General features: G+C 39.8%; 1 protein-coding gene across 4 annotated transcripts in view; it reads left to right on the top strand.

The window, feature by feature from the left end:
* spns2 (SPNS lysolipid transporter 2, sphingosine-1-phosphate) overlaps positions 1-26,800 on the top strand; it is a 267,467-nt gene that overhangs the window by 222,835 nt on the left and 17,832 nt on the right. For 2 of the 4 annotated variants that reach the window (XM_030129915.1, XM_030129916.1), the window contains exons 11-12: positions 1,130-1,293; positions 10,522-10,568. In XM_030129915.1, coding sequence (XP_029985775.1) covers positions 1,130-1,293; positions 10,522-10,564 — 207 coding nt within the window. In that variant the 3' untranslated portion in view covers positions 10,565-10,568. Of the gene's footprint in view, positions 1-1,129; positions 1,294-10,521; positions 10,569-11,663; positions 11,694-26,800 lie in introns of those variants that run through there. The other 2 variants (XM_030129914.1, XM_030129913.1) reach the window with 2 other exon arrangements.

The raw sequence follows: 26,800 nt of genomic DNA, 5'->3' as shown, positions 1-26,800 counted from the left end.
AGTCCAATTCATACACAGGGCAATTCACAGTGCTTTACAAAAATGGAAAAGACACAGATTAAAAACACACAATTACAATTAAAACATAATCAATAAAACATAAATAATAATCAATTAAAACAAAGTTAAAGAGGAGTAATTATTATCATGTAAGTTGACTGTTAATTGTTACCATAGTAACACCAGCAGAAATGTACTTTGCTTCTATTTTTTTTTTACACACATTTTGGTTAAATAATGTAAATACTGTTAAATGAGTTCATTCTAATTCGGTTTAGGCCTATTTTGTTCTATTTTGTTCTGTTTTGTTCTATTTTGCTCATTGTTGTGGCTGAAGTCAAAGGACAGGAGTGAGTATTTAAAATGTTCAGTTATTTGATGATGAGAATGGGGGTGGGATTAAATCAGTTTTTCTTCTTCCCACTCCTTTTCGAGTGTAGATGAATGATTTTTTTTTGTTTTTTTTTTGAATTTTGAATTTGCATGTATTCTGTAAATGCTCAAAATAAACGAATGAATGAATGAGTTCAACCTGCTTTAATCCCATCATCGTGGATGAAAGCACATTTAGAGCGTGTTGTTTTCACACAAATAAAACTAATTAACCCTTTAACCCCTGAGACATTAGTTTGTCTGTTTCATGTTCATTAAAGCTCCTGTTAGTTTGTGCTTATGTTCCTTTTCTTCACTGGTTTTGCTTTACTGTGTTTTGCTTTATTTTAGTAATTTTTTTGGCATATTTTATCATATTTTTTATTATTTTCTTGTTTTTTAATTAATTTCTGTTCATTTTATCCACTGTCATTGATCCAACTCCATGGGTTTGACTGGTGAATCAATGCTGTAGAAGATGACGGTGTTTCCACAGTAACTACGGAGCCTCTGAACGTCCAAATATGGTCATATCTGATGACCATGAAAAGATAAAGAATTGTGTTTGACACCAGTTATTGACATGGATTGATAGGATTAGTGGATCAGCAGGTATTAAGCAGTTCAAATGGGTGACTGTTTTTGGAGGTTGGTGGATGTTTTTATGGGTTAACCTGAATCTCATCCCTGATCCAGTGGATTCCAACATGTTCATGACTCAAGTCTTTGTGCGTGTGCGTTTGTATTGGCGTTGCAGATCTCCGACGGCCTTCAGCAGAGCTACGCTACGTCAACGCTGTGGAAGTTCCTGAGCCTGGGTTATGCCCTCATGCTTTGTCCCTTCATCATCGTCCTGGGGGGCATGTTTTTCCTGGCCACCGCCTTGTTTTTTCTGGATGACAGGGAGAAAGCTGAAAAACAGTAAGTGACTCAGGAGTTTGTTTGAGCTGCTTGTCATTATTTCATTCATTATTTAGTCATTCACTCTTTAAATCTTTCATAGTCGCCTGCTGACGTCCAGAGTAAAAGCTCCAAAAAAAATGTAAAAGCATCACCTGAGTGGAACACAACGGGACAAACCGCCCGACTACGACCATGACAAACGTACACAAATAGAACCCAAGTGTCCTGGACTAACCCTCTGGTATCCCATCCACAAGGCCCTTACTGAGCACCAAGTGGGCCTTTTTCACACACTTGTGGAATAATGTCAAAAAAAATGTTCATACAGTTTGTTTTAAATTCTTTTACACTTTTTTTCTATTTCATCAACTTGAGCCGTAAATAAAAATACCAAATACTCAATAACTGTCACATTTTTAACCCTTTAAATGTCATGTTTGTAATGGAAACAAACCATTTTTTTAGATGCAAAAAAAAACCACAAAAAAATATTTTTTTTTTCAGTATACTCCATAAAAAGTGGATCACATATTATTAGATTTTTTCATCCTGGCATATGTCAGTAATTAACTCCAACATCGGTTAATTTGCATTATTATTTTTGGCGCTAGGTCAAATGTTCAAAAATACTAACATCTGTCACCAAGTGTGCGTAAAATGCACACCTATAAATCAAACTATTAAATATTATATATGGATTTATTTTTCTGCTCTAGTTTGATTTTATTTTAGTAAATCCAGCTCAGTCCTAATCATACAGATCAAATGTTAGAAACAGTGCGTTTTCTGCACACTGGGCAGACAGATGCTAGTCTGGTCATTTTCTTTTGTTTACAATGTGCACATTTGAGTTGGTGGACAGAATTTTAAAGATCATGCACAAATGAACAACTTTTAAATTCTAACCTTATTTAAGTTATGAAAAATAACATGAAGTTTTTTAAAATGAAGTGCAAAGTGTGCGTAAAAGGCACACCTGGATACCGGAGGGTTAAGGAAAACAGATCTGCAGATGGAGCAGATTGGATGGATTTGTTCAAACTTGAATAGAAATCTGGACATAATGGGATTGAAACGTAGAAAATATGCCAAGAAGTAAGAAAGTTGTGCTCATTACAGGCAAAAAAAAAAACATGGTTATTTAAGATAAACTTCTGAAAACAGTTTGTTCCTCTGCAGAAGTGTTTGGAAAATCATTGTTTTAACTTCTTACTGGTTATAAATAGCTCAATATTGGATGGAATATCTTGTTAAGACAAAATTAGACACTGTTTTCTTTCATTTTTGTGATCATTTCCCAAAAACAAGACCTTTTTCTGATGAAGAAGCAGCAGTATTGGTTCTATTGTGTTGTATGAACCTGCTTCTTCTAGTTCAGGGGACACGTTCAGCCAAATGTGATCTGCAGTGGACCGAACCAGTAAAATAAGAACATAAGAATACAGAAATAATGTCAACTCCAAACTTTTCTCTATGTTTTAGGGTGAAAAAAGTAAAATTACATTATGAAAATGTTTACACCTACAAATTATCCTTTAAAACAATGTGAATAACATAAACTGACATTTCTTAAGAAAAATAAGTGCAGTTCTAACAATATTCTGTCACTTCATCATTTACACATGTGCATTACAACTTACAGATCACAGTGGATCTACAAACATGCAAAATATTTAATAACAGGCAGAATGTTGTTAAAATTGTACTTCTTAAGACATTTCAGGTTGTTTATATTTGTTCAGGTTATTCTTTTTTTTGAGAAATGATAGTTTGTTTCAGTGTAAATACAGTAGAATTATGTGAAAATGTTTACATTTATGAAGAGAAAAATCTGGAGTTGTCATTTAGAATCAAACTAAAATGGAGACCCTTGTAAAACCCATGGAGTTGGATCAGTGACAGTGGATGGACACACTGGGTTTATGTTCAGTTAAGGACAGAGTCTGCTGAAAAAGTCGCTTTTTCTTCAGTTTTCTCTGTTTCTGATACAATAACCTTTGATTTTAATCAGAGCTTTAATGAACATCTACATGATCAGTGAATTAAATATAGAAAAATACCTGAAAAAAAGCTAATTACAGTGGATAATGTTACAGTAAATGGTGATAAATCACTTAAGAAATGTTAAATAAAGAGGAAAAGTCATTTGGGAACGGATGTAAAAGTAGCGCTGGTTCTTTATGGGTTAATCCAAAATGGCGTCTGTATCCTGCGGGAGTGAAGGGGTTAACAGCCGACGGCGGACTTTTACTCTGACAGTTTGGACGTACGTCGGGGACAATGTGCCCACGCCAACAGCGGCGGACGGCAGCCCCGCAGAAGTGCCCCCGAGTCCATGGAAAGAACGTCCCCGTCAGCTGGAAGAGCTGCAGAGCTGACGCCAGCGCTTTGAACGTCCCTTTGGCAAAGTCAGTGAACGCAGCACGCACCGCTGCCGGCTCTGCTGCTCAGATTCAGATTCAGAAAACTTTATTTATCCCTTACGGACAGTTCATTTGCAGTTTACCACAGACATCAGCCCACATCCAAAGTGTAATGTGACAAACAGAAATAAATCAGTGCACGAATACGGGACTATTGAACGCGACTACGAATAAATGCATTTAAATAATCAACAATAAATAATCAAAAAATACCAATGCAGACCAAAAGACCCTATTGGTTCCACTGATATAAAAAAAACAACAAAATCATACAAAATGACTCAAATGGCTTCTGTCAGAGTTTAAAAGTGTGATCGCTGAAGGAAGAACAGATTTAGAATATGTGTTGGTTCTCCTCTGAGGAGCGGGGGAACGCCTGAAGGTAAACTTCAGATAGAACACAGGGCAGGGTTCTCACCAGGGTTTCTTCACAGAGTAGGGGCACCGTGTACATGGTGCCAGTTTTGTAGGGGGGTCCGGGGGCGTCCTCCCCTGGAAAATTTAGAGACGTCTAACTCTCTGAAACACTATTTTCTGCATTTTGAGGGGCAGAGTTTGAGGAATGAAGCCAAGTTTTTGTCTTTGTTACAACAATGATTAAAAGCAAAAACTGTTTGTTTTCAATTTGTGAATGGTAATTATTGATGGGAATTACTCCATACGGGAACGCAGACATGATCCTAGAACAATATTCACTTGCTCGAAATTCAGGACAATGGGAGCGTCACTCACACTACACACACACACACACACACACACACACACACACACACAGGCTAAAGTTTAGATCTAATTTTCCACGGGTGATGGGTCCGTTTAAATCAGATAAATTGATTGAAGTCTCATTGTCAGCCAATGAGCGTAAGGCAAGTGATGGTGGGCGGGGTCAGACAGTACCAAGGCACACAAAGGGGTGTGGCTTCTATTGTTGTCATTTCCTGTCTGCAGCGCTTTGAGCCAAGACAAAGGAATAGATTTATTCACATTCAAATCTGGTTCTCATTACGCTGGACGGTCACACACACAAAAAAACACCGCTACGCTGGTTGAAAGACAGCGTCGCGGGTCAAATGTCAGTGTCGGGGCCCCCCAGGGACAGCGTCAGGGGCCCCCACGTTCAATGACGCTAACGAGAACCCTGTATGCTGAGGGTCCTGATGTTGGACTGGGCTGTTGTCCCAGAGGGAAGACCAGTCTGACTGCAGTGGTCTGGGCATGTTTTTACCACAGCATACGGACTCTTCTGCTCTGTCACAGTTCAAACACTGAACCAACAGATACAAGAAAAAGTTCAAAGGCTTTCAATAAATGGACACTAAAAGTTCCTTCAGATCTTCTCCATGACATTAAAACCGTTCAGTGTCCTCATCAGGTGGATTCTCTGTCGGCCCCTGTGAACCACACATTCAGTGTTGGCATCAAACCAGAGCCTACAGTCCAGAACGGTGCCCACGTGTGTGGATGGATCCACTGTGAACCTCTGCACCGTGGACCACACTCACTCTGTGGGCACTGTTGTTGTGTCTGAAATCGATAATCGTGTCTTTAGTTTTTGAGACATTCAAGTCCAAATGATTTTCCCACACCAGCTGACAAATTTAGATAAGGAGGGACCGTGATGGGACTGTGAGCCCTGAAGGAGGGATAAAAGGACGGTGTGGTCAGAAAACTTTACAGTAAACCTGTCCTCTAAAGACGTTGGACAGCTGTCAGTGTACATGACCAACACTTCAGTCCTTCATATTTTCCTGTCCGACGCAGAGGGCCAAGTGGGCGCTCATGGCCTTAAAAGGCAAAAACTAACATCCTCTTTTAGATGGACAGACGTGACTTGTTTGTTTTTGACTCGTTCTTCCTTTTTATCGCTGGGACTGGCTCCCCTGGTGCCGGCGCGCTCACAAATCACTTCCTTCCTGTTGAAGACCAGACATTTTTAGACAGGATGGTAGTCTGATGTCTGCCCGCCGTCGCTCGTCTTCACCCTGATGACTCGGTTTTTAGTCATTCCCACGCTGAAGTCCCTCAGAACAGGAATGTTGAACATGTGGTCCAAGGGCCAAAAGTGGACCACCACAGGCTCTGATCCGGCCCCAGTTTACACTGAAGACATGAACAGTCAAGGGCAAAGGTGTCAAACATGCAGCCCAGGGGCCAAATCTGGCCCTCCAAAAGGCTTCAATCTGGCCCCTGGGATGAATTTGTGAAATGCAAAAATGATACTGAAAATATTAACGATCAAAGATATTAGAATCATTTTAGGTCAGTTCAATCTAAATCAGACCAGTAAAAACCATCATAATAACTTATAAATAATGAAAACTGCTAATTTTGCTCTTTGTTTTTGTGTAAAAAAAAAAAAAAAAAAGAAGTTACATTTCACAAAAATGTTTCGTCAGCTTCCTGATAAAAACCTGCTCTGTGACTTTAGGCAAATGTTACGGGAGAAACAAAAAAACTGTTTATACACTCAAGGAAAAAAGAAACGCACCGTTTTCATTTTCTTGATTTCTTCAGAAATATGACAGTTGTTGCAAAATGTCAAACTACAATGAGTTCAGTTCTCTTCTGAGTCCAAATGAAATGATAGTTTTCCTGGTTCCGGTTGATTGATTTGGATTATCAATCAGAACTGTATTAGTGCATTCAGCCCCATGTCTGCTCAGGAGTCCGACTCACAGATGAACTGGACCTGTGCTCAGCTGTGCACAAACATTCCCTATAAAAGACACCAAAGGGAGCACACACACATCTGTCCACACTGACACCACTACTGCAACCCAGTATCCGTTTCTTAGGACTATAGATTCTGTGAAATGATTCTGTAAATTTCAGACCTCTAGCTCTTTGTTCAGAAGTTCTAGAAGCTGAAAATAGACCAACATTTACAGTCTGAATTTGGGTCCCAGTTTTAGGGTAGGCCCTACCTACTACAAATGGACCGAACTGTGGAACTATTTACAGTTAAGCCTCGAAATTTAGGATTTTTCCATCATATATAATGTTCTAGAAGTATGTAAACATGTAGAGCAATCTGAGAGGGTCAGGTGGGAAATTTTCTTAAAATCTGTTGATTTCATATGGAATGACCCTGTAGAATCTGAATCAGAGTTTTTGTCCAAGTATGTGAACACATACAAGGAATTTAGTTTTGTTTTTTACATCGCTCACACATACAGTTCTGACATGAACCCAGAATTACATGTGGACCTGGACACAATATAGACCACCAGTCCACTGGAGACAGACACAGCAGTGGGTTCAGACTTACAGTGGGTTTACTATGGAATATGTACTGAGTGTAAACTGGAGTTTACATACAGTGAGTGGATGTGTGGGTCCAGTCTATTAAAAATATATGTTTATGTATATTTACAGTGGGTTTTACATTGTAATATGTACAGAAAGTGCAAATTGGAGTATTTATACAGTGAGTGGGTATGTACAGGAATGCAGTCTCTAACAATATATGTGTTTATATATATATATATATATATATATATATATATCTATACAGGGTGGGGAAGCAAAATTTACAATATTTTGAGGCAGGGATTGAAAGACAGTGTATGACCAATTAGTTTATTCAAAGTCATGAGAATTTAAATCTTCAAATCCTATTTTACTGCATTTCTAACGCTCTTGTTGTCTACCTCAAGTTCAGTTGCCATTTTTCTCCTGGATTTGGTTGGATCCTTTAGGATTTTGGATTTGAGAGCTTTAATAAAAGCTTTGGTACGTTTTTTGTTGCTTCCTCCACTTCCAGACTTTCTGGTAATAGTTTTGCTCATAGTCATTCTCTTCTTTCCATTAGAAACAGTCTTTATGGACACTCCAACTATTTTTGAAATCTCCTTTGGTGTGACGAGTGCATTCAGCAAATCACACACTCTGACGTTTGCTTTCCTGATTACTCATATGGGCAAAAGTTTGTGAAAAGGTATGGATAATAGTGTTAGGTATGATTATGACATCAGTATATGTTTGGGTTCAAAACAACTGACGTAGTGTCTGCTGAGAAAAAACAATGAAATGTTCAGTGTACATTTGGCTTCCCCACCCTGTGTATATATATATATATATGTATATATATATATATATATATATGTGTGTGTGTGTGTGTGTGTGTGTGTGTGTGTGTGTGTGTATATGATTGTAGTGCAAATAGACTTTTTTACACAGTGTAGGCACAGATGTGGAAACCCCCGGCTCCATGTTTACTGTGTTTCATCCAAGCCATCATATTTCCTGTGTGTAGAGTTAATTTCCAGTTTGAATGGGGTCTCTGCACAGGACCAGATCCAGATCCACTAGTAAACCCTGCTGTGGTTTATGTGGAGCTCAGCCCGGGAGGAAAAAAAACAACAAATGCACAACAATGACTGCAAACATGTCCCAGTTCTGCAGCGGAGCTAGTAATAGACCAGGGTACAGGACCGTGGTACAGGACCAGGGTACAGGACCAGGATACCGGACCGTGGTCCTGGACCAGGGTTCATATGACTTTCATGTAATAATAACATGATGGACTCTGGACATCCTTCACTGCATTATCTGTAATAGTGTGGCATGACGTCCCTTATATTTGGAGTAAAAGCTCTTATTCTAAAATAAAACTCCTGCTGTTTCACTAATATTCAGCATCTGTGTGAAAATATTCTAATTATTGATGCAGTTATCCAGATATAAACCACATTTTAACAGTAAATAGGGATGGAACCTTATGAACATTTCAGAACATGCTTATTGTGACCAAAATTATCACAGTTCTCATTATTATCGTGGTATTATTGAAATTGTGCTGAAAATGTTCAAAAAGTACTGATACACACACTGAAAGAATTTAACCAAGTTGTATTTTGAAAAAAACCCCAAACAAATACAATCCCAGTCCCACTGTCCCTTCTGTGTCAGAAACATTCACATGTTAACCCTTAGTGGTCTGAGTCTATTCTGTCTGTTTTTCAGTCCTTTTGATTTGGCCTTTATATACTATAGAAACAAATGTTTACTATACCCATGTTTGGATCTGTTTTTTCAGCACAACTTCATCTAGATCATCTGTCTGTTATTTTATCACTTTAACCTACTATAAAAACACAAAAGGACAGAAAACACACACAAAAAAATGTATCTAATTTATTGCATTAATAACACACAGATGTTTAACGAACCTTTTCACAGACTTTAAAAGTGAATATTGGTTCCAAATATTAGGTATAGAAAATTAAAATTGTTATAAATTCAAACTATACTCAAATATTTGACATTAAAGCAGATCTGTACATCAGTGTTTTCTCTGGAAAAGTGCGGTAATCCAACACGGTTATCATGAGAATTAGAATTTAAATGGTAATACTAACCATCTGTGATTTTACCACTGTTTATCGTTATACCGGTAATGGTTCCATCCCTAACAGTAAATATCCATAAATTTTCCTTTAAAGTAACAATTAAAGTTTATATTTATTTTCCCAGTTCAGTGTACGGACACAAGTCATTAAAAATGTCCCAGTTGAACCCTTTTGTCCAGCTCTGTCTGTATTTCTGCACAGAAAACAGCACAAAGGAAACCTTAGATGAAAAACTGCTGCAGCTGTTGTGCACCCAGCAGTGAACATCAGCACAGGACCCAGGAACAGCAGAACATCTACAACTGTGGACGACTGGGGGGGGGGGTTCTGTGACTGGGATATTTATAGATCCCATTCACACTATAAACCCAACAGTTTATAACCCCACCCCCCACCCCTGACGTTCCAGCTCTCCAGTGTGTTTCTCCTTTGAATGTTCCCTCAGATACTCGGTGCTATTTATAACAGGAAGGCGCTCAGTCCACAGCGTGTGTTTCTATTTGCAGCCTTCAACTGGTTCTTCTTCTTTCTGGGTCTGGCTCTGTTTTGGGCTGCAGGGTTTCCACGAACAGCTGAGTCTGAGCGTGTCGCCTCCACTCTGGACGTTCACATGACAACGACACGAGCTGCAGGCGGAACACGGGTTAGAAAAGAGAATAGAATAAAATAAAATAGAATAAAATAAAATAGAATAAAATAGAATAGAATAAAATGAAATAAAATAAAATAGAATAGAATAAAATGAAATAAAAAAGAATAAAATAAAATAGAATAGAATGGAATAAAATACAATAGAATAAAAATAGAATAAAATAGAATAGAATAGAATAGAATAGAAGCTGTATTGTCATTGCATAATAACTACAATGAAATTGCACATGCCCCCCCCCCCCCCCCCCCCCCCCCCCCACACACACACACACACACACACACACACATAAAAAAGCACAGATAACATTCAAATTCCACTCTTCCCACTCATAAATACATTGACCAAACACATCAGGAGTAAAATACTTGTGTATAAAAGTGCATGTGTGTAAAAGTCCTGTGGCTTGGATCTTAATGTGCTGGTGACTGTGGTGTGTGTTGGTGGTTTAGAGCGGATGGCTTTTGGATAAAACTGTTACTGAGTCTGGTGGTCTGTGATCTGAGTGACCTGTACGGTTTCCCTGAAGGCAGGAGAGTGAACAGCTGATGAGCAGGGGTGTGTGTGTGTGTGTGTGTGTGTGTGTGTACGGTCCTGCCCTGGTGTGGTAACAGGACTTGGTCCTGTCCTGGGGTGAGGGAACAGGTCTGATAATCCTGTGTAGTGCAGTGTGGTCTGCATACACATGTACAGTCTGTTCAAACAGCAGAGGTCAAAGGTCACCTGCAGCCTTTTGCACAGATGGTTTCCTTATGGATGAATGAATGTGGGTGCGTTCATCTGCTGCGCTCTCACTTAATCCATGTGTTTTTTCTGTCCTCAGGTTGAACCAGCTGACCAGACCCCCCTCCTCTGTCAAGGTATGACCAGGTAATTTAAAGAGGCCCCTTAGGCCCTGGTGCCGTAGTTCAGTTCTCATCAGCTGTAAAGGATTGTGCTGAGTTGGTTTCATTAGCGGGCGCTCACATCCAGTTCAAACCACCCGTAGAGGAAAAAGCAGATGATCAGAGGCGGGAATGAATGAAGAACGAATGCTTGGGTACCGCATCTGCAGTCGATGCCAGGCCTTTCAGTCATTTTCACAGTAGACCGTTGTTTGTTCAAAGTCGGTGGCTCTTCCCAGATGGCAGGGGTCCAGGGTGGGGTCCAGGGGCAAAGCCCTGGTGGGGGGTACGTGGGGGGTGGGGGGGGTGTGGCTGAAGCCTCCCTATGCCCCAGTCAAGCTAAAGGACTGTTTTCCATCCGTTTGAGCTGATTTTCAGATCAGTTTTCCAGCTGAAGCCAGCTGTGTGCCTGTATGAGTGCAGAGCTCAGAACAGTACAGACTACAAACACAGAGCTGCTCCAAACTACGTCTGCTGACCTGCATTTACATTATTCTTTGTTCGTATGTTATTCATATATATTTGTACATTTTATATTTGTTGAAGGTCAAATCGACTTTAAAATGACAGTCATTTGATACAAACACACACATGCTCCTGGATCTGGTTTAAATCTGATGGTCTAATTAATTCAGACCGGCAGGTCTGATCACCAAACGGGCCATGGACGATCCGACAGAGGTCTGTAGAACTGGAAATGGACAAATGTGCAGAGAACTCCTGCTGCACATATACAGGTTTAATAAGGGATACTAGCTGGCTTTGGATTTGTGCCAGTCCAATAAAGTCTCCTGAAGCTGCTTTGTTCTGTTTAAATGTGAACATTTCAGATTCTACTTCCAACCACCGTCATTCATTATGTATTTTGGGAAACTTAGTTTACATCTTACAAAGATCTGTTAGAATTTACAAAATCCATATTTTGCTTTTTGGCATTTGAAGCTATAGACGTACATGAAGCACAGGACGTCTTGAACCAGTGACCATATCTCCAGCAGGGGTCACTAGTAACAGTAATCTGATGATACAAGTACAGCCCCCCCATCCATACCTACACACATTTATGTTTTTTCACACTCAGGTGGGAGCTTTCTAATCTTGTGCCGGGCGGCAGAAAAGGCCTGACCTGGGCTCCGGAGCGGAAAGGAGCCGGAGACACAGATTCAAATAGCCGGAGAAAACCAGCAGCAGCCGGCGGTTATTGAAACCAGTGCTGTATGCAGTAGTAGGGCTGTGTCTGCACAAGAACCTGGCAATACCATACATATCACAATACTAGGATCAAGATGCAATATATCACAATATATCATGATACTGTTAAAAAGGCCATTTTTTGGTTGTTTCTTTTTTTTTTTTTCTTTTTTTTTTTTCCTGGAAGAATTGAATTACACCAGAAATCTGTACAAACACATATTTGATCACAACAGGATCTAATGCTATATCACAATTTGTTTCTAATTCTTCTAGTTTCCAAAGGAACTCCCATCTGCCTCTCAGACAGTATAAAGTACTTTTAGGATGATTCAAAGAACCATTATTTAATAAAACACTGTTAAATAATAATAAATAAAATATGAACAATAAAGAAAACCAAAAATGAACCTCTGCTGTATCTACATTTGAATAAATACCTAAAAAGTATTGATACAACACTTTTTAATATCGATACAGTATTGTGAAATGAAATATCGTGATATATTGCAGAACTGATATTTTCAAACAGCCATATGCAGTCGTTCTACTTTCATAATAAAAAATAACCTAAAATTAGCATTAATGTTTCAAATAAAGAGCTGTGAAGTTCTGCCAAACATGCCAATTTTAGACATACCAAGTCGGTATATTTCCAGTGACATGCCACTAGAGGGAGTAGTGAGTCACTCTGCTGGCCAAGGCCAAGATGAGGATGAGAACCATAAAGACACAACTGTCTGAGTCAAAGAAAAGAAGTGATACAAATAGAAGCGCTGATCATTTGAACTGGACTCAGAATGGAGTTGGATGGTGAAATATCAGCATTGAGTTTGATTCTGAGGCGGATGAAGGTTTAAGGTTATTATGGGATGTTCTTATTGTTGCTAAGTTGCTGTTTGTTGATCCACGCTTCAGACTGAACTGTGACAGTTCTGACCTTTCTGACCTTGTGTGTTGGATTCAAACAATACAAACTGTGCAGAAAACAGAAGGGATCAATGGTTTTACTGTGGCTGTTTTCAGTCTAAACACACAGCTAGGCTAACAGAGCTAAGCTAACAGAGGGGATCAGTGGTTTTACTGTGGCTGTTTTCAGTCTAAACACACAGCTAGGCTAACAGAGCTAAGCTAACAGAGGGGATCAGTGGTTTTACTGTGGCTGTTTTCAGTCTAAACACACAGCTAGGCTAACAGAGCTAAGCTAACAGAGGGGATCAGTGGTTTTACTGTGGCTGCTTTCAGTCTAAACACACAGCTAGGCTAACAGAGCTAAGCTAACAGAGGGGATCAGTGGTTTTACTGTGACTGTTTTCAGTCTAAAAACACAGCTAGGCTAACAGAGCTAAGCTAACAGAGGGGATCAGTGGTTTTACTGTGGCTGTTTTCAGTCTAAAAACACAGCTAGGCTAACAGAGCTAAGCTAACAGAGGGGATCAGTGGTTTTACTGTGGCTGTTTTCAGTCAAAAAACACAGCTAGGCTAACAGAGCTAAGCTAACAGAGGGGATCAGTGGTTTTACTGTGGCTGTTTTCAGTCTAAACACACAGCTAGGCTAACAGAGCTAAGCTAACAGAGGGGATCAGTGGTTTTACTGTGGCTGTTTTCAGTCTAAACACACAGCTAGGCTAACAGAGCTAAGCTAACAGAGGGGATCAGTGGTTTTACTGTGGCTGTTTTCAGTCTAAACACACAGCTAGGCTAACAGAGCTAAGCTAACAGAGGGGATCAGTGGTTTTACTGTGGCTGTTTTCAGTCTAAAAACACAGCTAGGCTAACAGAGCTAAGCTAACAGAGGGGATCAGTGGTTTTACTGTGGCTGTTTTCAGTCTAAAAACACAGCTAGGCTAACAGAGCTAAGCTAACAGAGGGGATCAGTGGTTTTACTGTGGCTGTTTTCAGTCAAAAAACACAGCTAGGCTAACAGAGCTAAGCTAACAGAGGGGATCAGTGGTTTTACTGTGGCTGTTTTCAGTCTAAACACACAGCTAGGCTAACAGAGCTAAGCTAACAGAGGGGATCAGTGGTTTTACTGTGGCTGTTTTCAGTCTAAACACACAGCTAGGCTAACAGAGCTAAGCTAACAGAGGGGATCAGTGGTTTTACTGTGGCTGCTTTCAGTCTAAACACACAGCTAGGCTAACAGAGCTAAGCTAACAGAGGGGATCAGTGGTTTTACTGTGGCTGCTTTCAGTCTAAACACACAGCTAGGCTAACAGAGCTAAGCTAACAGAGGGGATCAGTGGTTTTACTGTGACTGTTTTCAGTCTAAAAACACAGCTAGGCTAACAGAGCTAAGCTAACAGAGGGGATCAGTGGTTTTACTGTGGCTGTTTTCAGTCTAAAAACACAGCTAGGCTAACAGAGCTAAGCTAACAGAGGGGATCAGTGGTTTTACTGTGGCTGTTTTCAGTCTAAACACACAGCTAGGCTAACAGAGCTAAGCTAACAGAGGGGATCAGTGGTTTTACTGTGGCTGTTTTCAGTCTAAACACACAGCTAGGCTAACAGAGCTAAGCTAACAGAGGGGATCCGTGGTTTTACTGTGGCTGTTTTCAGTCTAAACACACAGCTAGGCTAACAGAGCTAAGCTAACAGAGGGGATCAGTGGTTTTACTGTGGCTGTTTTCAGTCTAAACACACAGCTAGGCTAACAGAGCTAAGCTAACAGAGGGGATCAGTGGTTTTACTGTGACTGTTTTCAGTCTAAACACACAGCTAGGCTAACAGAGCTAAGCTAACAGAGGGGATCAGTGGTTTTACTGTGGCTGTTTTCAGTCAAAAAACACAGCTAGGCTAACAGAGCTAAGCTAACAGAGGGGATCAGTGGTTTTACTGTGGCTGTTTTCAGTCTAAACACACAGCTAGGCTAACAGAGCTAAGCTAACAGAGGGGATCAGTGGTTTTACTGTGGCTGTTTTCAGTCTAAAAACACAGCTAGGCTAACAGAGCTAAGCTAACAGAGGGGATCAGTGGTTTTACTGTGGCTGTTTTCAGTCTAAAAACACAGCTAGGCTAACAGAGCTAAGCTAACAGAGGGGATCAGTGGTTTTACTGTGGCTGTTTTCAGTCTAAACACACAGCTAGGCTAACAGAGCTAAGCTAACAGAGGGGATCAGTGGTTTTACTGTGGCTGTTTTCAGTCTAAACACACAGCTAAGCTAACAGAGCTAGGCTAACAGAGCTATAATGTAAACTATCAGCTGATGCAGCACATGAAGGTTATCAGATGCAGTGTTATTTTGACCAACTGCACATATTAGCTTCTGTCAGTTTTAGTTTGTGTGACTGATTCAGTCTGCGGAAACATTTTGTTGATTCGTTGCTGGTCCTGGTCCAGAGTGTGTTCTGGTCCAGAGTGTGTTCTGGTACCACACTGACCCCTGCTGGTCCTGGTCCAGAGTGTGTTCTGGTCCAGAGTGTGTTCTGGTACCACACTGACCCCTGCTGGTCCTGGTCCAGACTGTGTTCTGGTACCACACTGACCCCTGCTGGTCCTGGTCCAGACTGTGTTCTGGTACCACACTGACCCCTGCTGGTCCTGGTCCAGACTGTTCTGGTACCACACTGACCCCTGCTGGTCCTGGTCACAGTCTGGAACATCTTCTACTTTTCTTGTCCTCCTTACAAATATCTGTAGTCTGTTCGACTTACATTTTTCATCTTAACCCTTTCATGCATGAATTATGAGAACCTTAATGAAGATTTTTTTCCTGAGTGTTTTTATTCATCTTTAGACATGGGAAAAAAACCAATTTGATTGATTTTTTTAAATTTTTTTTATTTTTTATGAACCTATTTTTCATGGAGTTCCAAAAATGTCCTTTCAGCTGGACACCACGCATTTCATTTCAGAAGCAAAGAAACATGTATTTACTGATATACAGTGGGAAAACTATGAAATAAAAACAATTTTAATGCTGCTAATTTGACGTTTTCTCACATTTGAACATACCTGCATGGAGGTAATATGCAAAAAAAACCTCAGAACAGAAAACAAAACTGTTAGTTACAGTCTAATAACAGTTGCCAATTTTTTTTCCACTCAGTCATGTTAGTGCAGATCAGGTTTATGTAGAACAGTACAGTTCCAGTACTGGTCTGAATGTACATGTATTATTATGGGATGGTGCATTAGTGTCCACTGTGTTGGCTGATCTGGAACTAAAGCAACCAAACCCATGAATATACAAGAGAACAGCTGGAGAAGAACTGACCACTGGAGTGACCACTGGAGTGACCACTGTGCATGAAGGGGTTAATATATTTAATGGTGGTTGTTTTTGTGTCTTTTTACATCATCGTCATCATCTTTCAAACATTCAAACAGATTTCAGCCTAAATGAATGTGACAACAACATGAAACAGATGATCTACTGGTGCAAATCAAGTCCAACACAAAGAAAAGAACAAAACAAGAATATGAAAGTGGAAACAGAGAAGAGGAGTCCTAATATTTAGATTGGTTCAGTGTCTTCTATGAATACGAGTGCATGGAAACAGCTGTTACTGGGACTGTAGACTCTTATCTGAACGTCTCCTGGAGTCCAGAAAGTGTGCACTTCAGAAAGTGTGCACTTCAGAATGTGTGCACTTCAGAATGTGTGCACTTCAGAATGTGTGCACTTTTTTTTCCGCCTCTGCTGATGATCGGTCCGTCCACTTCCTGCCTCCATTGTGCTCTGGGAGTGTCTTGGAATTCTTGGGTTATTTGACCGAGTATCTGGCATTTGATCGGGACAAAACTGCCTTCCTGTCTTTATCGGAGTCCCACACATGGCTCTAAACGTCTCTGGCTAATTATTAACGGAGGGGAGACGAAAACGCCGCACAATAACTGGCGGTGCACCGGGCCGACCCCCCCAGCGGGACAATAGGAGTACAGTAGAAATAACAAGATTAGAGCACGGCTGATTACAGAAACAACCAAGCTGTTGTGACTCACTGGTAAAGGTTATCAGCCTGAGCCAAAAGGTCAAGGTTTAACCCCCCCCCCCTTCCTAATCATTTGTTTGGAATACTGGCAAAGTTTGCTTGTCCTGTAGATCAGTAGCTCAAAGTCTGGTCTGAGGACCTCCGGGGGTCCACCACCCACACTCACCCAAGATTCCAATAGTTTGGATTTTTCATTCTAGTTTAGTTTGATTTAGTTTGGACTTTTTTTTCTCTAATTCAGTTCGTTTTAATTTGGTTTTAGAGCAGGTTTGATAGTTTTTTGTTAGTTGTTTTTTTTTTAATGCTTAGTTTTAGTTTAGTCATCTCTTTTTCTCTTCTTCTTCGTCATCGTATTCAAATAAATCCCAGACAGGACTTCAGCCAAGTGTAATTGGAATCACAATATAGACCCGACATGAGGCTGGAAATGTAGTGTTGTGCTTTTCCACAGATGCACTCACGGATACATTCCACTCATTTGGAGGAGACACCAGTGAAAACCACCAACATCACATCATTTCTCAGACTTTATTGTCGTTCAGTCATTACACGTGATGGAAAAAACACAGTTGGTCAGGTCTCAGTAGATGCAAATCCATAAGAATTTATCCATACCGATTCCATTATGGATTTTGTTTATTGATCCGATTCTCTTATCAATTCTCATTGGGTGAGGGAATAAAAGAGTACAAAGGGCTGTGTTTGCATTAACTGTCTTTGATATTTCCATCTGCACAGAAAATAGAACATCTACAGTATGAACAAATAATAAGAACACATGTTTTTACTTCATTTTAGTTCATTTTTTGTACATTTTTTCATTTTATTCATTATTTTGTAAATATTTTTATTAGTTTTTGCATTTTTAGAAATGGTATAGCATTAAAGAAGTGGTGTAAAATGCAGTTTTATCTCAATTATTCATAGGATACAATGTATAAAACCTTGTAAAATGAGAGTAAAATGAGCAAAATACTTAAAAAAAAATATGGAAAAGATGAACGAAAAAGCTTTGAAATGTGGCTTAAAAGTGAAAAAATAATAATAAAAAAAATGAGTAAAATACCTGAAAAATTAGCAGAGTTCATAATTTCATCCCATCCAGAACCCTGTATTTATTCTGTTAACTAGGGACGCACCCATACCGATACGAGCACCGGCATCGGCTCCGATACTCAGTGTGTGTACTCATACTCGTAAAAGTAATCCGATAAAAATGCACCGATCTCACTTGTATCCGTGTGCCATTCCCAGTTCAGTGCAGCAGGTACGAGGAGGAGGAATGATGTGTGTGAGTGTGAAGAGTGTGGAGACGGAACCAAAGAAATGATCAGAGTAACACTGACAGTAGCGTTCACACACAGATACAGACGCAGCCTTCTGTCTGTAATCTGACTACATTCATCTGTTTTCCACCTGATGGAGGATGAGTACCCAGACACAGAATACCAGCGGGAGTACGGAGCGGTGCGGACCGCCGCCAGTGGAAGTGCAAACCAAACCTCTCACTCATCTGTGTTTTCTCTTCCTGCTGAAGCTAAACTTTTAAACCTTACAGAGAAAACACTAACATTAGTATCACAGTAGTGTTCCCTCTGTCGTCTACAGGTTTGGTATTACTGACTTTCTTCTTCTTCATTAAACTTTCCTCTTCTTCGTGGTATTTGTCCAGTATGGTTAATTCAGAGCGGCGCCCCCTGGTGGATTAACTGACAAACGCTCATTCCAACACATTAAATGTCAGTAGCAGCACTTTGTTCCAGTCAGACTAATGACAACGACAATAAAGCACATTTACAAAAGGAACCAACAACTGGAATGGGATTACTAAGGACTAGGATCAGTACTCGGTATCAGCAAGTACTCAAATGTAAGTACTCGTACTCGGTCTGGAAAACAGTGGTATGGGTGCATCCCTACTGTTAACCCTAAAAAACCAGAACCATCTACTGATCTAAACTGTTTAATTCCTGTTGATCCACTAATCCTATCAATACATGTCAATAATTGGTGTAAAATGCAGTTTCACCTCAATTATTGACAGGATAAAATGTATAAAAACCAGTAAAATGAGAATAAAATGAGCGAAATACTTTTTTAAAAAAATATGGAAAAGATGAACCAAAAAACTTTGAAATGTGGCATAAATGTGAAAAAATACCACTAAAATGAGGAAAAAATGAGTAAAATACTTGAAAATATAACATATATAGTATGGCCAAATAATGAGAACAGATGTTTTTACTTCAGTTTAGTTCATTTTTTGCACATTTTTTTATGTTATTCATTCTTTTGTAAATATTTTTATTAGTTTTTGCACATTTTGTCGCTTCTTTGGTTTATTTTTCTACAGTTCTTATTTTATTAGTTTTTCTTTGCTTTTTGTTTATTTTGTTGCTTATTTTATCATTTTTTTGACCGTGGAATTGCTTAATGGAGTTAAACAGGTGTCAAAAAGCATCTGGACTGATTTATTTAAAAAAAAGAGTCTAAAACATAAACTCCTGGACCAACATTCCAATCCTTGCTGTTGTTCAGTGTGTTCCAGTTCACAGTTGATGTTCAACATCCTAAATCTGTTACTGATGTTCATTCTAGGGCCTCATTTAGTCCAAACCTGTCAAACTTCAGTTCCTCTCTTTGTCTTTTTCTGTTCCTCCGCCTGTTTTGACCCTAAAACACACAGTAAAACTAAACCGCTGAAGAAAAGGAACACAAACTGACAGCAGCTTTAATGAACCTGAAACAGACGCACCTTCACACCGAGGTTCCAGTAGTTTAGGATTTTTCATTCTAGTTCAATTTTATTTAGTTTGGACTTTCTTTCTCTAATTCAGTTCGTTTTAATTAGTTTTTCGAGCAGGTTTGATAGTTTTTAATTGTTTTCATTTTTTTCTAAATGCTTAGTTTAGTTGTAGTTCAGTTGTACTTTAGTTTTAGGTTTAGTCGTAGTTTAGTTGTAGTTTAGTTTTAGTTTAGTTGTAGTTTAGTTGTAGTTTAGTTGTAGTTCAGTTGTAGTTCAGTTTTAGTTTAGTTGTAGTTTAGTTTTAGTTTAGTTGTAGTTTAGTTGTAGTTCAGTTGTAGTTTAGTTTAGTTCAGTTGTAGTTCAGTTGTAGTTCAGTTGTAGTTTAGTTTAGTTCAGTTGTAGTTCAGTTGTAGTTTAGTTGTAGTTCAGTTGTAGTTTAGGTGTAGTTTAGTTGTAGTTCAGTTGTAGTTCAGTTGTAGTTTAGTTATAGTTCAGTTGTAGTTCAGTTGTAGTTTAGTTGTAGTTTAGTTGTAGTTCAGTTGTAGTTCAGTTGTAGTTTAGTTGTAGTTTAGTTTAGCTGTAGTTTAGTTGTAGTTCAGTTGTAGTTTAGTTGTAGTTCAGTTGTAGTTCAGTTGTAGTTCAGTTGTAGTTTAGTTGTAGTTCAGTTGTAGTTCAGTTGTAGTTTAGTTGTAGTTTAGTTGTAGTTCAGTTGTAGTTTAGTTGTAGTTTAGTTTAGCTGTAGTTTAGTTGTAGTTCAGTTGTAGTTTAGTTGTAGTTTAGTTGTAGTTTAGTTGTAGTTCAGTTGTAGTTCAGTTGTAGTTTAGTTATAGTTCAGTTGTAGTTCAGTTGTAGTTTAGTTGTAGTTCAGTTGTAGTTTAGTTATAGTTCAGTTGTAGTTCAGTTGTAGTTTAGTTGTAGTTCAGTTGTAGTTCAGTTGTAGTTTAGTTGTAGTTTAGTTTAGCTGTAGTTTAGTTGTAGTTTAGTTGTAGTTTAGTTGTAGTTTAGTTGTAGTTTAGTTGTAGTTTAGTTGTAGTTCAGTTATAGTTCAGTTGTAGTTCAGTTGTAGTTTAGCTGTAGTTTAGTTGTAGTTCAGTTGTAGTTCAGTTGTAGTTTAGTTATAGTTCAGTTGTAGTTCAGTTGTAGTTTAGTTGTAGTTCAGTTGTAGTTTAGCTGTAGTTCAGTTGTAGTTCAGTTGTAGTTCAGTTGTAGTTCAGTTGTAGTTTTGTTGTAGTTCAGTTGTAGTTCAGTTGTAGTTCAGTTTTGGTTCAGTTGTAGTTCAGTTGTAGTTCAGTTGTAGTTTAGTTGTAGTTTAGTTGTAGTTCAGTTGTAGTTCAGTTTTGGTTCAGTTGTAGTTTAGTTGTAGTTTAGTTGTAGTTCAGTTGTAGTTCAGTTGTAGTTCAGTTGTAGTTCAGTTGTAGTTCAGTTGTAGTTCAGTTGTAGTTCAGTGGTCTCTTTTCTCTTCTTCTCTGTGCTCCTATTCAAATCAATCCCAGACAGGACTCTGCTGCTTTAGTCTCCATGTTTCCAGGTAGAGTGGGGACCAGAAGACGACTGGAAACCACAAGTGAACACAAGTGACGGAGCAAAAAGTGTCGTATGGAGACAGCACAGAAAACTGAGAGAGACAAAGAAATCCATTGAACATCAATCTGACATTGACAAAGACCAAAACCAAGGGAATTTGATCCAGAATTTTATCTGTTTTAGTTAGTTTAGTAAACACAGTATTCAGTTTCAGTTAGTTATGTTTTTTTTTTTTCTTTTAATCATAGTTTTTATGTCTTTCAGTTAATGAAAATGTTTTTTCAATTCTAGTTTTGGTCATTTCGTTAGTATTCGTTAACGATAATAACCTTGCGCTCAACCGGTCTGTGAAACATGTGGAGACAGCCAATATGGGACGGAAATGTGGACTTTAAGCTTTAATTCAAGGATATTGCATTAAATTGACTTTCACTGCTGTTTTAAAATTTGGGGGGGGGGGGGGGTATGCTCAAGGGAGGGCCACACAATATTATCAGTTCATGTCAGAAAAGATACGTAATGTGTTAAAACCTTAATAAAGCTATGTGTGTAAAAAAGAGGAATAATGCACTGAACATTTAGGAATCGCAGCCAGTTTCCAGGTGAGCTCAGGTGTTATTGGACATTTAACCCTTTATAGTTCACACATACAAATACTCTGACATTCAACATTTCAACCGTAGTGTTTTATTACAGGAGAAAACAAAACTTTACTACTTTTGTGAAATTTTTCAAAAAAATCTATTGTTATGAAGAAAATCAAGGTCAATCAAGTTACCATATATGTATACTTTGCTCGTAGGTGGAAAAAAAAAAAAATCCAAGAAGTAAATAAATGAAATAGTGAATAAATACAAGAAAAACACATGGACATATGGAACACATGGAAGATGGATGAATGTTTTATTTTGGTTTATACATTAATCATAGCATTTGGTACAATCATTATAATAAACATAATATGTAATAATGAACCGGCTCAAAGCACAAACATTAAACAGTTGAACTCAGCAGATGGTTTAGGTTCACAGTGGACGAGTGGCTCTGTAAGGGTTCAAACATTTGTCAGACTACATGGAATAAATCTAATGTGTGGGCTTTATTCTTCCCACCTCCTAATAAAAGCCCCCCCCCCCAAGTTTAGGACAGAAAACATCAGTGGACGTTTGATTATAGGCTCGTTAAAACCTGCTGTCGTTGGACTTTTCCTGCGTCAAACTGCAGCGTTCAGTGAAAACCAGGAAATCAAAGTGTGGAGTGTTTTCTTTTTTTTTTTTTCCTTAGGACGGTTAGAGTTCAGTTTAGTTTAGTTCAGTTCAGTTTAGTTTATTTTAGTTTAGTTTAGTTTAGTTTAGTTCAGTTTAGTTTAGTTCAGTTTAGTTTATTTTAGTTTAGTTTAGTTTAGTTTAGTTCAGTTTAGTTTAGTTCAGTTCAGTTTAGTTTATTTTAGTTTAGTTTAGTTCAGTTTAGTTTAGTTCAGTTTAGTTTAGTTTAGTTTAGTTCAGCTCAGTTTAGTTTATTTTAGTTTAGTTTAGTTTAGTTCAGTTTAGTTTAGTTCAGTTCAGTTTAGTTTATTTTAGTTTAGTTTAGTTTAGTTCAGTTTAGTTTAGTTCAGTTTAGTTTATTTTATTTAGTTTAGTTTAGTTTAGTTCAGTTTAGTTTAGTTCAGTTCAGTTTAGTTTATTTTAGTTTAGTTTAGTTCAGTTTAGTTTAGTTCAGTTCAGTTTAGTTTATTTTAGTTTAGTTTAGTTCAGTTTAGTTTAGTTCAGTTTAGTTTAGTTTAGTTTAGTTCAGTTTAGTTTAGTTCAGTTTAGTTTAGTTTAGTTTAGTTCAGTTTAGTTTAGTTCAGTTCAGTTTAGTTTAGTTCAGTTCAGTTTAGTTTATTTTAGTTTAGTTCAGTTTAGTTTAGTTCAGTTTAGTTTAGTTCAGTTCAGTTTAGTTTATTTTAGTTTAGTTTAGTTCAGTTTAGTTTAGTTCAGTTTAGTTTAGTTTAGTTTAGTTTAGTTCAGCTCAGTTTAGTTTATTTTAGTTTAGTTCAGTTTAGTTTAGTTTAGTTCAGTTCAGTTTAGTTTATTTTAGTTTATTTTAGTTTAGTTCAGTTCAGTTTAGTTTAGTTTAGTTTATTTTAGTTTAGTTTAGTTCAGCTCAGTTTAGTTCAGCTCAGTTCAGCTCAGTTCAGTTCAGTGATGTGATCCTCTGCCAGTGGACACTACCTGCAGAATTTAGAGGTGGAACAGGGTTAGGGTTAGGGGTTAGGGTTAGGGGTTAGGGGTTAGGGGTTAGGGAAGGTGTAAATTCCCACAGAAGACGAAGTGCAGATCCTGCAGGTTTGACGTTTGTTTAGTGGATCATTTCCGGCGGAGGATCCAGATACTGGAAGAGTTGAACCATTCTCCATCCCGGGGTCAAGAACATGTCGATATCAGACTAGAATTATCACTGAGTCTTATCTCCATCCACAGAACTCCCTTTCCATTTGTAATTCAGTTACGACCCACACAGCTGCAGTTGGATTTCAGATGTGCAGCGTGGACTGTAAACAGCAGCAGGCAGGTCTGCTTCTGCTTCTGCTTCTGCACAGCTGCTGTACATGACAGCAGGATTCTGCAGGAGTTCCACCAACAAGCAGACTCATGTAGGCACTGGTGGATTGACCTACTGGTGTTCACCTACTGGTGTTCACCTACTGGTGTTCACCTACTGGGGTTCTACTGGTGTTCACCTACTGGGGTTCTACTGGTGTTCACCTACTGGTGTTCACCTACTGGTGTTCTACTGGTGTTCACCTACTGGTGTTCACCTACTGGTGTTCACCTACTGGTGTTCACCTACTGGTGTTCTACTGGTGTTCACCTACTGGTGTTCACCTACTGGTGTTCTACTGGTGTTCACCTACTGGTGTTCACCTACTGGTGTTCACCTACTGGGGTTCTACTGGTGTTCACCTACTGGTGTTCACCTACTGGTGTTCACCTACTGGTGTTCACCTACTGGTGTTCTACTGGTGTTCACCTACTGGTGTTCACCTACTGGTGTTCACCTACTGGTGTTCTACTGGTGTTCACCTACTGGTGTTCACCTACTGGTGTTCTACTGGTGTTCACCTACTGGTGTTCACCTACTGGTGTTCTACTGGTGTTCACCTACTGGTGTTCTACTGGTGTTCACCTACTGGTGTTCACCTACTGGTGTTCACCTACTGGTGTTCACCTACTGGTGTTCTACTGGTGTTCACCTACTGGTGTTCACCTACTGGTGTTCACCTACTGGTGTTCTACTGGTGTTCACCTACTGGTGTTCACCTACTGGTGTTCTACTGGTGTTCACCTACTGGTGTTCTCCTACTGGTGTTCTCCTACTGGTGTTCTACTGGTGTTCACCTACTGGTGTTCTCCTACTGGTGTTCTACTGGTGTTCACCTACTGGTGTTCACCTACTGGTGTTCTACTGGTGTTCACCTACTGGTGTTCACCTACTGGTGTTCTACTGGTGTTCACCTACTGGTGTTCTCCTACTGGTGTTCTCCTACTGGTGTTCTACTGGTGTTCACCTACTGGTGTTCACCTACTGGTGTTCTACTGGTGTTCACCTACTGGTGTTCTCCTACTGGTGTTCTACTGGTGTTCACCTACTGGTGTTCACCTACTGGTGTTCTACTGGTGTTCACCTACTGGTGTTCACCTACTGGTGTTCACCTACTGGTGTTCACCTACTGGTGTTCTACTGGTGTTCACCTACTGGTGTTCACCTACTGGTGTTCTACTGGTGTTCACCTACTGGTGTTCACCTACTGGTGTTCACCTACTGGGGTTCTACTGGTGTTCACCTACTGGTGTTCACCTACTGGTGTTCACCTACTGGTGTTCACCTACTGGTGTTCTACTGGTGTTCACCTACTGGTGTTCACCTACTGGTGTTCACCTACTGGTGTTCTACTGGTGTTCACCTACTGGTGTTCACCTACTGGTGTTCTACTGGTGTTCACCTACTGGTGTTCACCTACTGGTGTTCTACTGGTGTTCACCTACTGGTGTTCTACTGGTGTTCACCTACTGGTGTTCACCTACTGGTGTTCACCTACTGGTGTTCACCTACTGGTGTTCTACTGGTGTTCACCTACTGGTGTTCACCTACTGGTGTTCACCTACTGGTGTTCTACTGGTGTTCACCTACTGGTGTTCACCTACTGGTGTTCTACTGGTGTTCACCTACTGGTGTTCTCCTACTGGTGTTCTCCTACTGGTGTTCTACTGGTGTTCACCTACTGGTGTTCTCCTACTGGTGTTCTACTGGTGTTCACCTACTGGTGTTCACCTACTGGTGTTCTACTGGTGTTCACCTACTGGTGTTCACCTACTGGTGTTCTACTGGTGTTCACCTACTGGTGTTCTCCTACTGGTGTTCTCCTACTGGTGTTCTACTGGTGTTCACCTACTGGTGTTCACCTACTGGTGTTCTACTGGTGTTCACCTACTGGTGTTCTCCTACTGGTGTTCTACTGGTGTTCACCTACTGGTGTTCACCTACTGGTGTTCTACTGGTGTTCACCTACTGGTGTTCTACTGGTGTTCACCTACTGGTGTTCTCCTAATGGTGTTCTCCTACTGGTGTTCTACTGGTGTTCACCTACTGGTGTTCACCTACTGGTGTTCTACTGGTGTTCACCTACTGGTGTTCTCCTACTGGTGTTCTCCTACTGGTGTTCTACTGGTGTTCACCTACTGGTGTTCTACTGGTGTTCACCTACTGGTGTTCTACTGGTGTTCACCTACTGGTGTTCTACTGGTGTTCACCTACTGGTGTTCACCTACTGGTGTTCTACTGATGTTCTCCTATTGGTGTTCTACTGGTATCCAACTACTGGTGTTCACCTACTGGTGTTCTCCTACTGGTGTTCTCCTACTGGTGTTCACCTACTGGTGTTCTCCTACTGGTGTTCTCCTACTGGTGTTCTCCTACTGGTGTTCACCTACTGGTGTTCACCTACTGGTGTTCTACTGATGTTCTCCTATTGGTGTTCTACTGGTATCCAACTACTGGTGTTCTCCTACTGGTGTTCTCCTACTGGTGTTCACCTACTGGTGTTCTCCTACTGGTGTTCTCCTACTGGTGTTCACCTACTGGTGTTCTCCTACTGGTGTTCTCCTACTGGTGTTCTCCTACTGGTGTTCACCTACTGGTGTTCTCCTACTGGTGTTCACCTACTGGTGTTCTCCTACTGGTGTTCTCCTACTGGTGTTCACCTACTGGTGTTCTCCTACTGGTGTTCTCCTACTGGTGTTCACCTACTGGTGTTCTCCTACTGGTGTTCACCTACTGGTGTTCACCTACTGGTGTTCTCCTACTGGTGTTCTCCTACTGGGGGGTGGTCTAGTGCACAGATGCCATTTATGAGTAGGGCTGTGTATCAGCAAGAATGTGGTGATACCGTAGGAATCACAATACTAGGGCTGTGCAATTAATGGACATTTAGTTACAACTTCAATTATTACACTCAACAATTACGAAAATTATGTGATCGAGAAAAAACGATTATTAAATTTGAGTTTTAATTCACGCACACGCAGGCTACCATGAACTGCTGGGCCCCGCCCCCCTCTAAGCTCCAGCAGGTCCACCCCTCCAGGACAGGTGGACCTAACCCTAACCCTAACCCTCCAGGACAAGTGGACCTAACCCTAACCCTCCAGGACAGGTGGACCTAACCCTAACCCTCCAGGACAAGTGGACCTAACCCTAACCCTCCAGGACAAGTGGACCTAACCCTAACCCTCCAGGACAGGTGGACCTAACCCTAACCTTCCAGGACAGGTGGACCTAAC

The sequence above is a fragment of the Sphaeramia orbicularis genome, unplaced genomic scaffold (genome assembly GCF_902148855.1).
Source record: "Sphaeramia orbicularis unplaced genomic scaffold, fSphaOr1.1, whole genome shotgun sequence".
In the NCBI taxonomy this organism is placed as follows: Eukaryota; Metazoa; Chordata; class Actinopteri; order Kurtiformes; family Apogonidae; genus Sphaeramia; species Sphaeramia orbicularis.
This window is presented reverse-complemented; position numbering and strand designations above follow the sequence as displayed.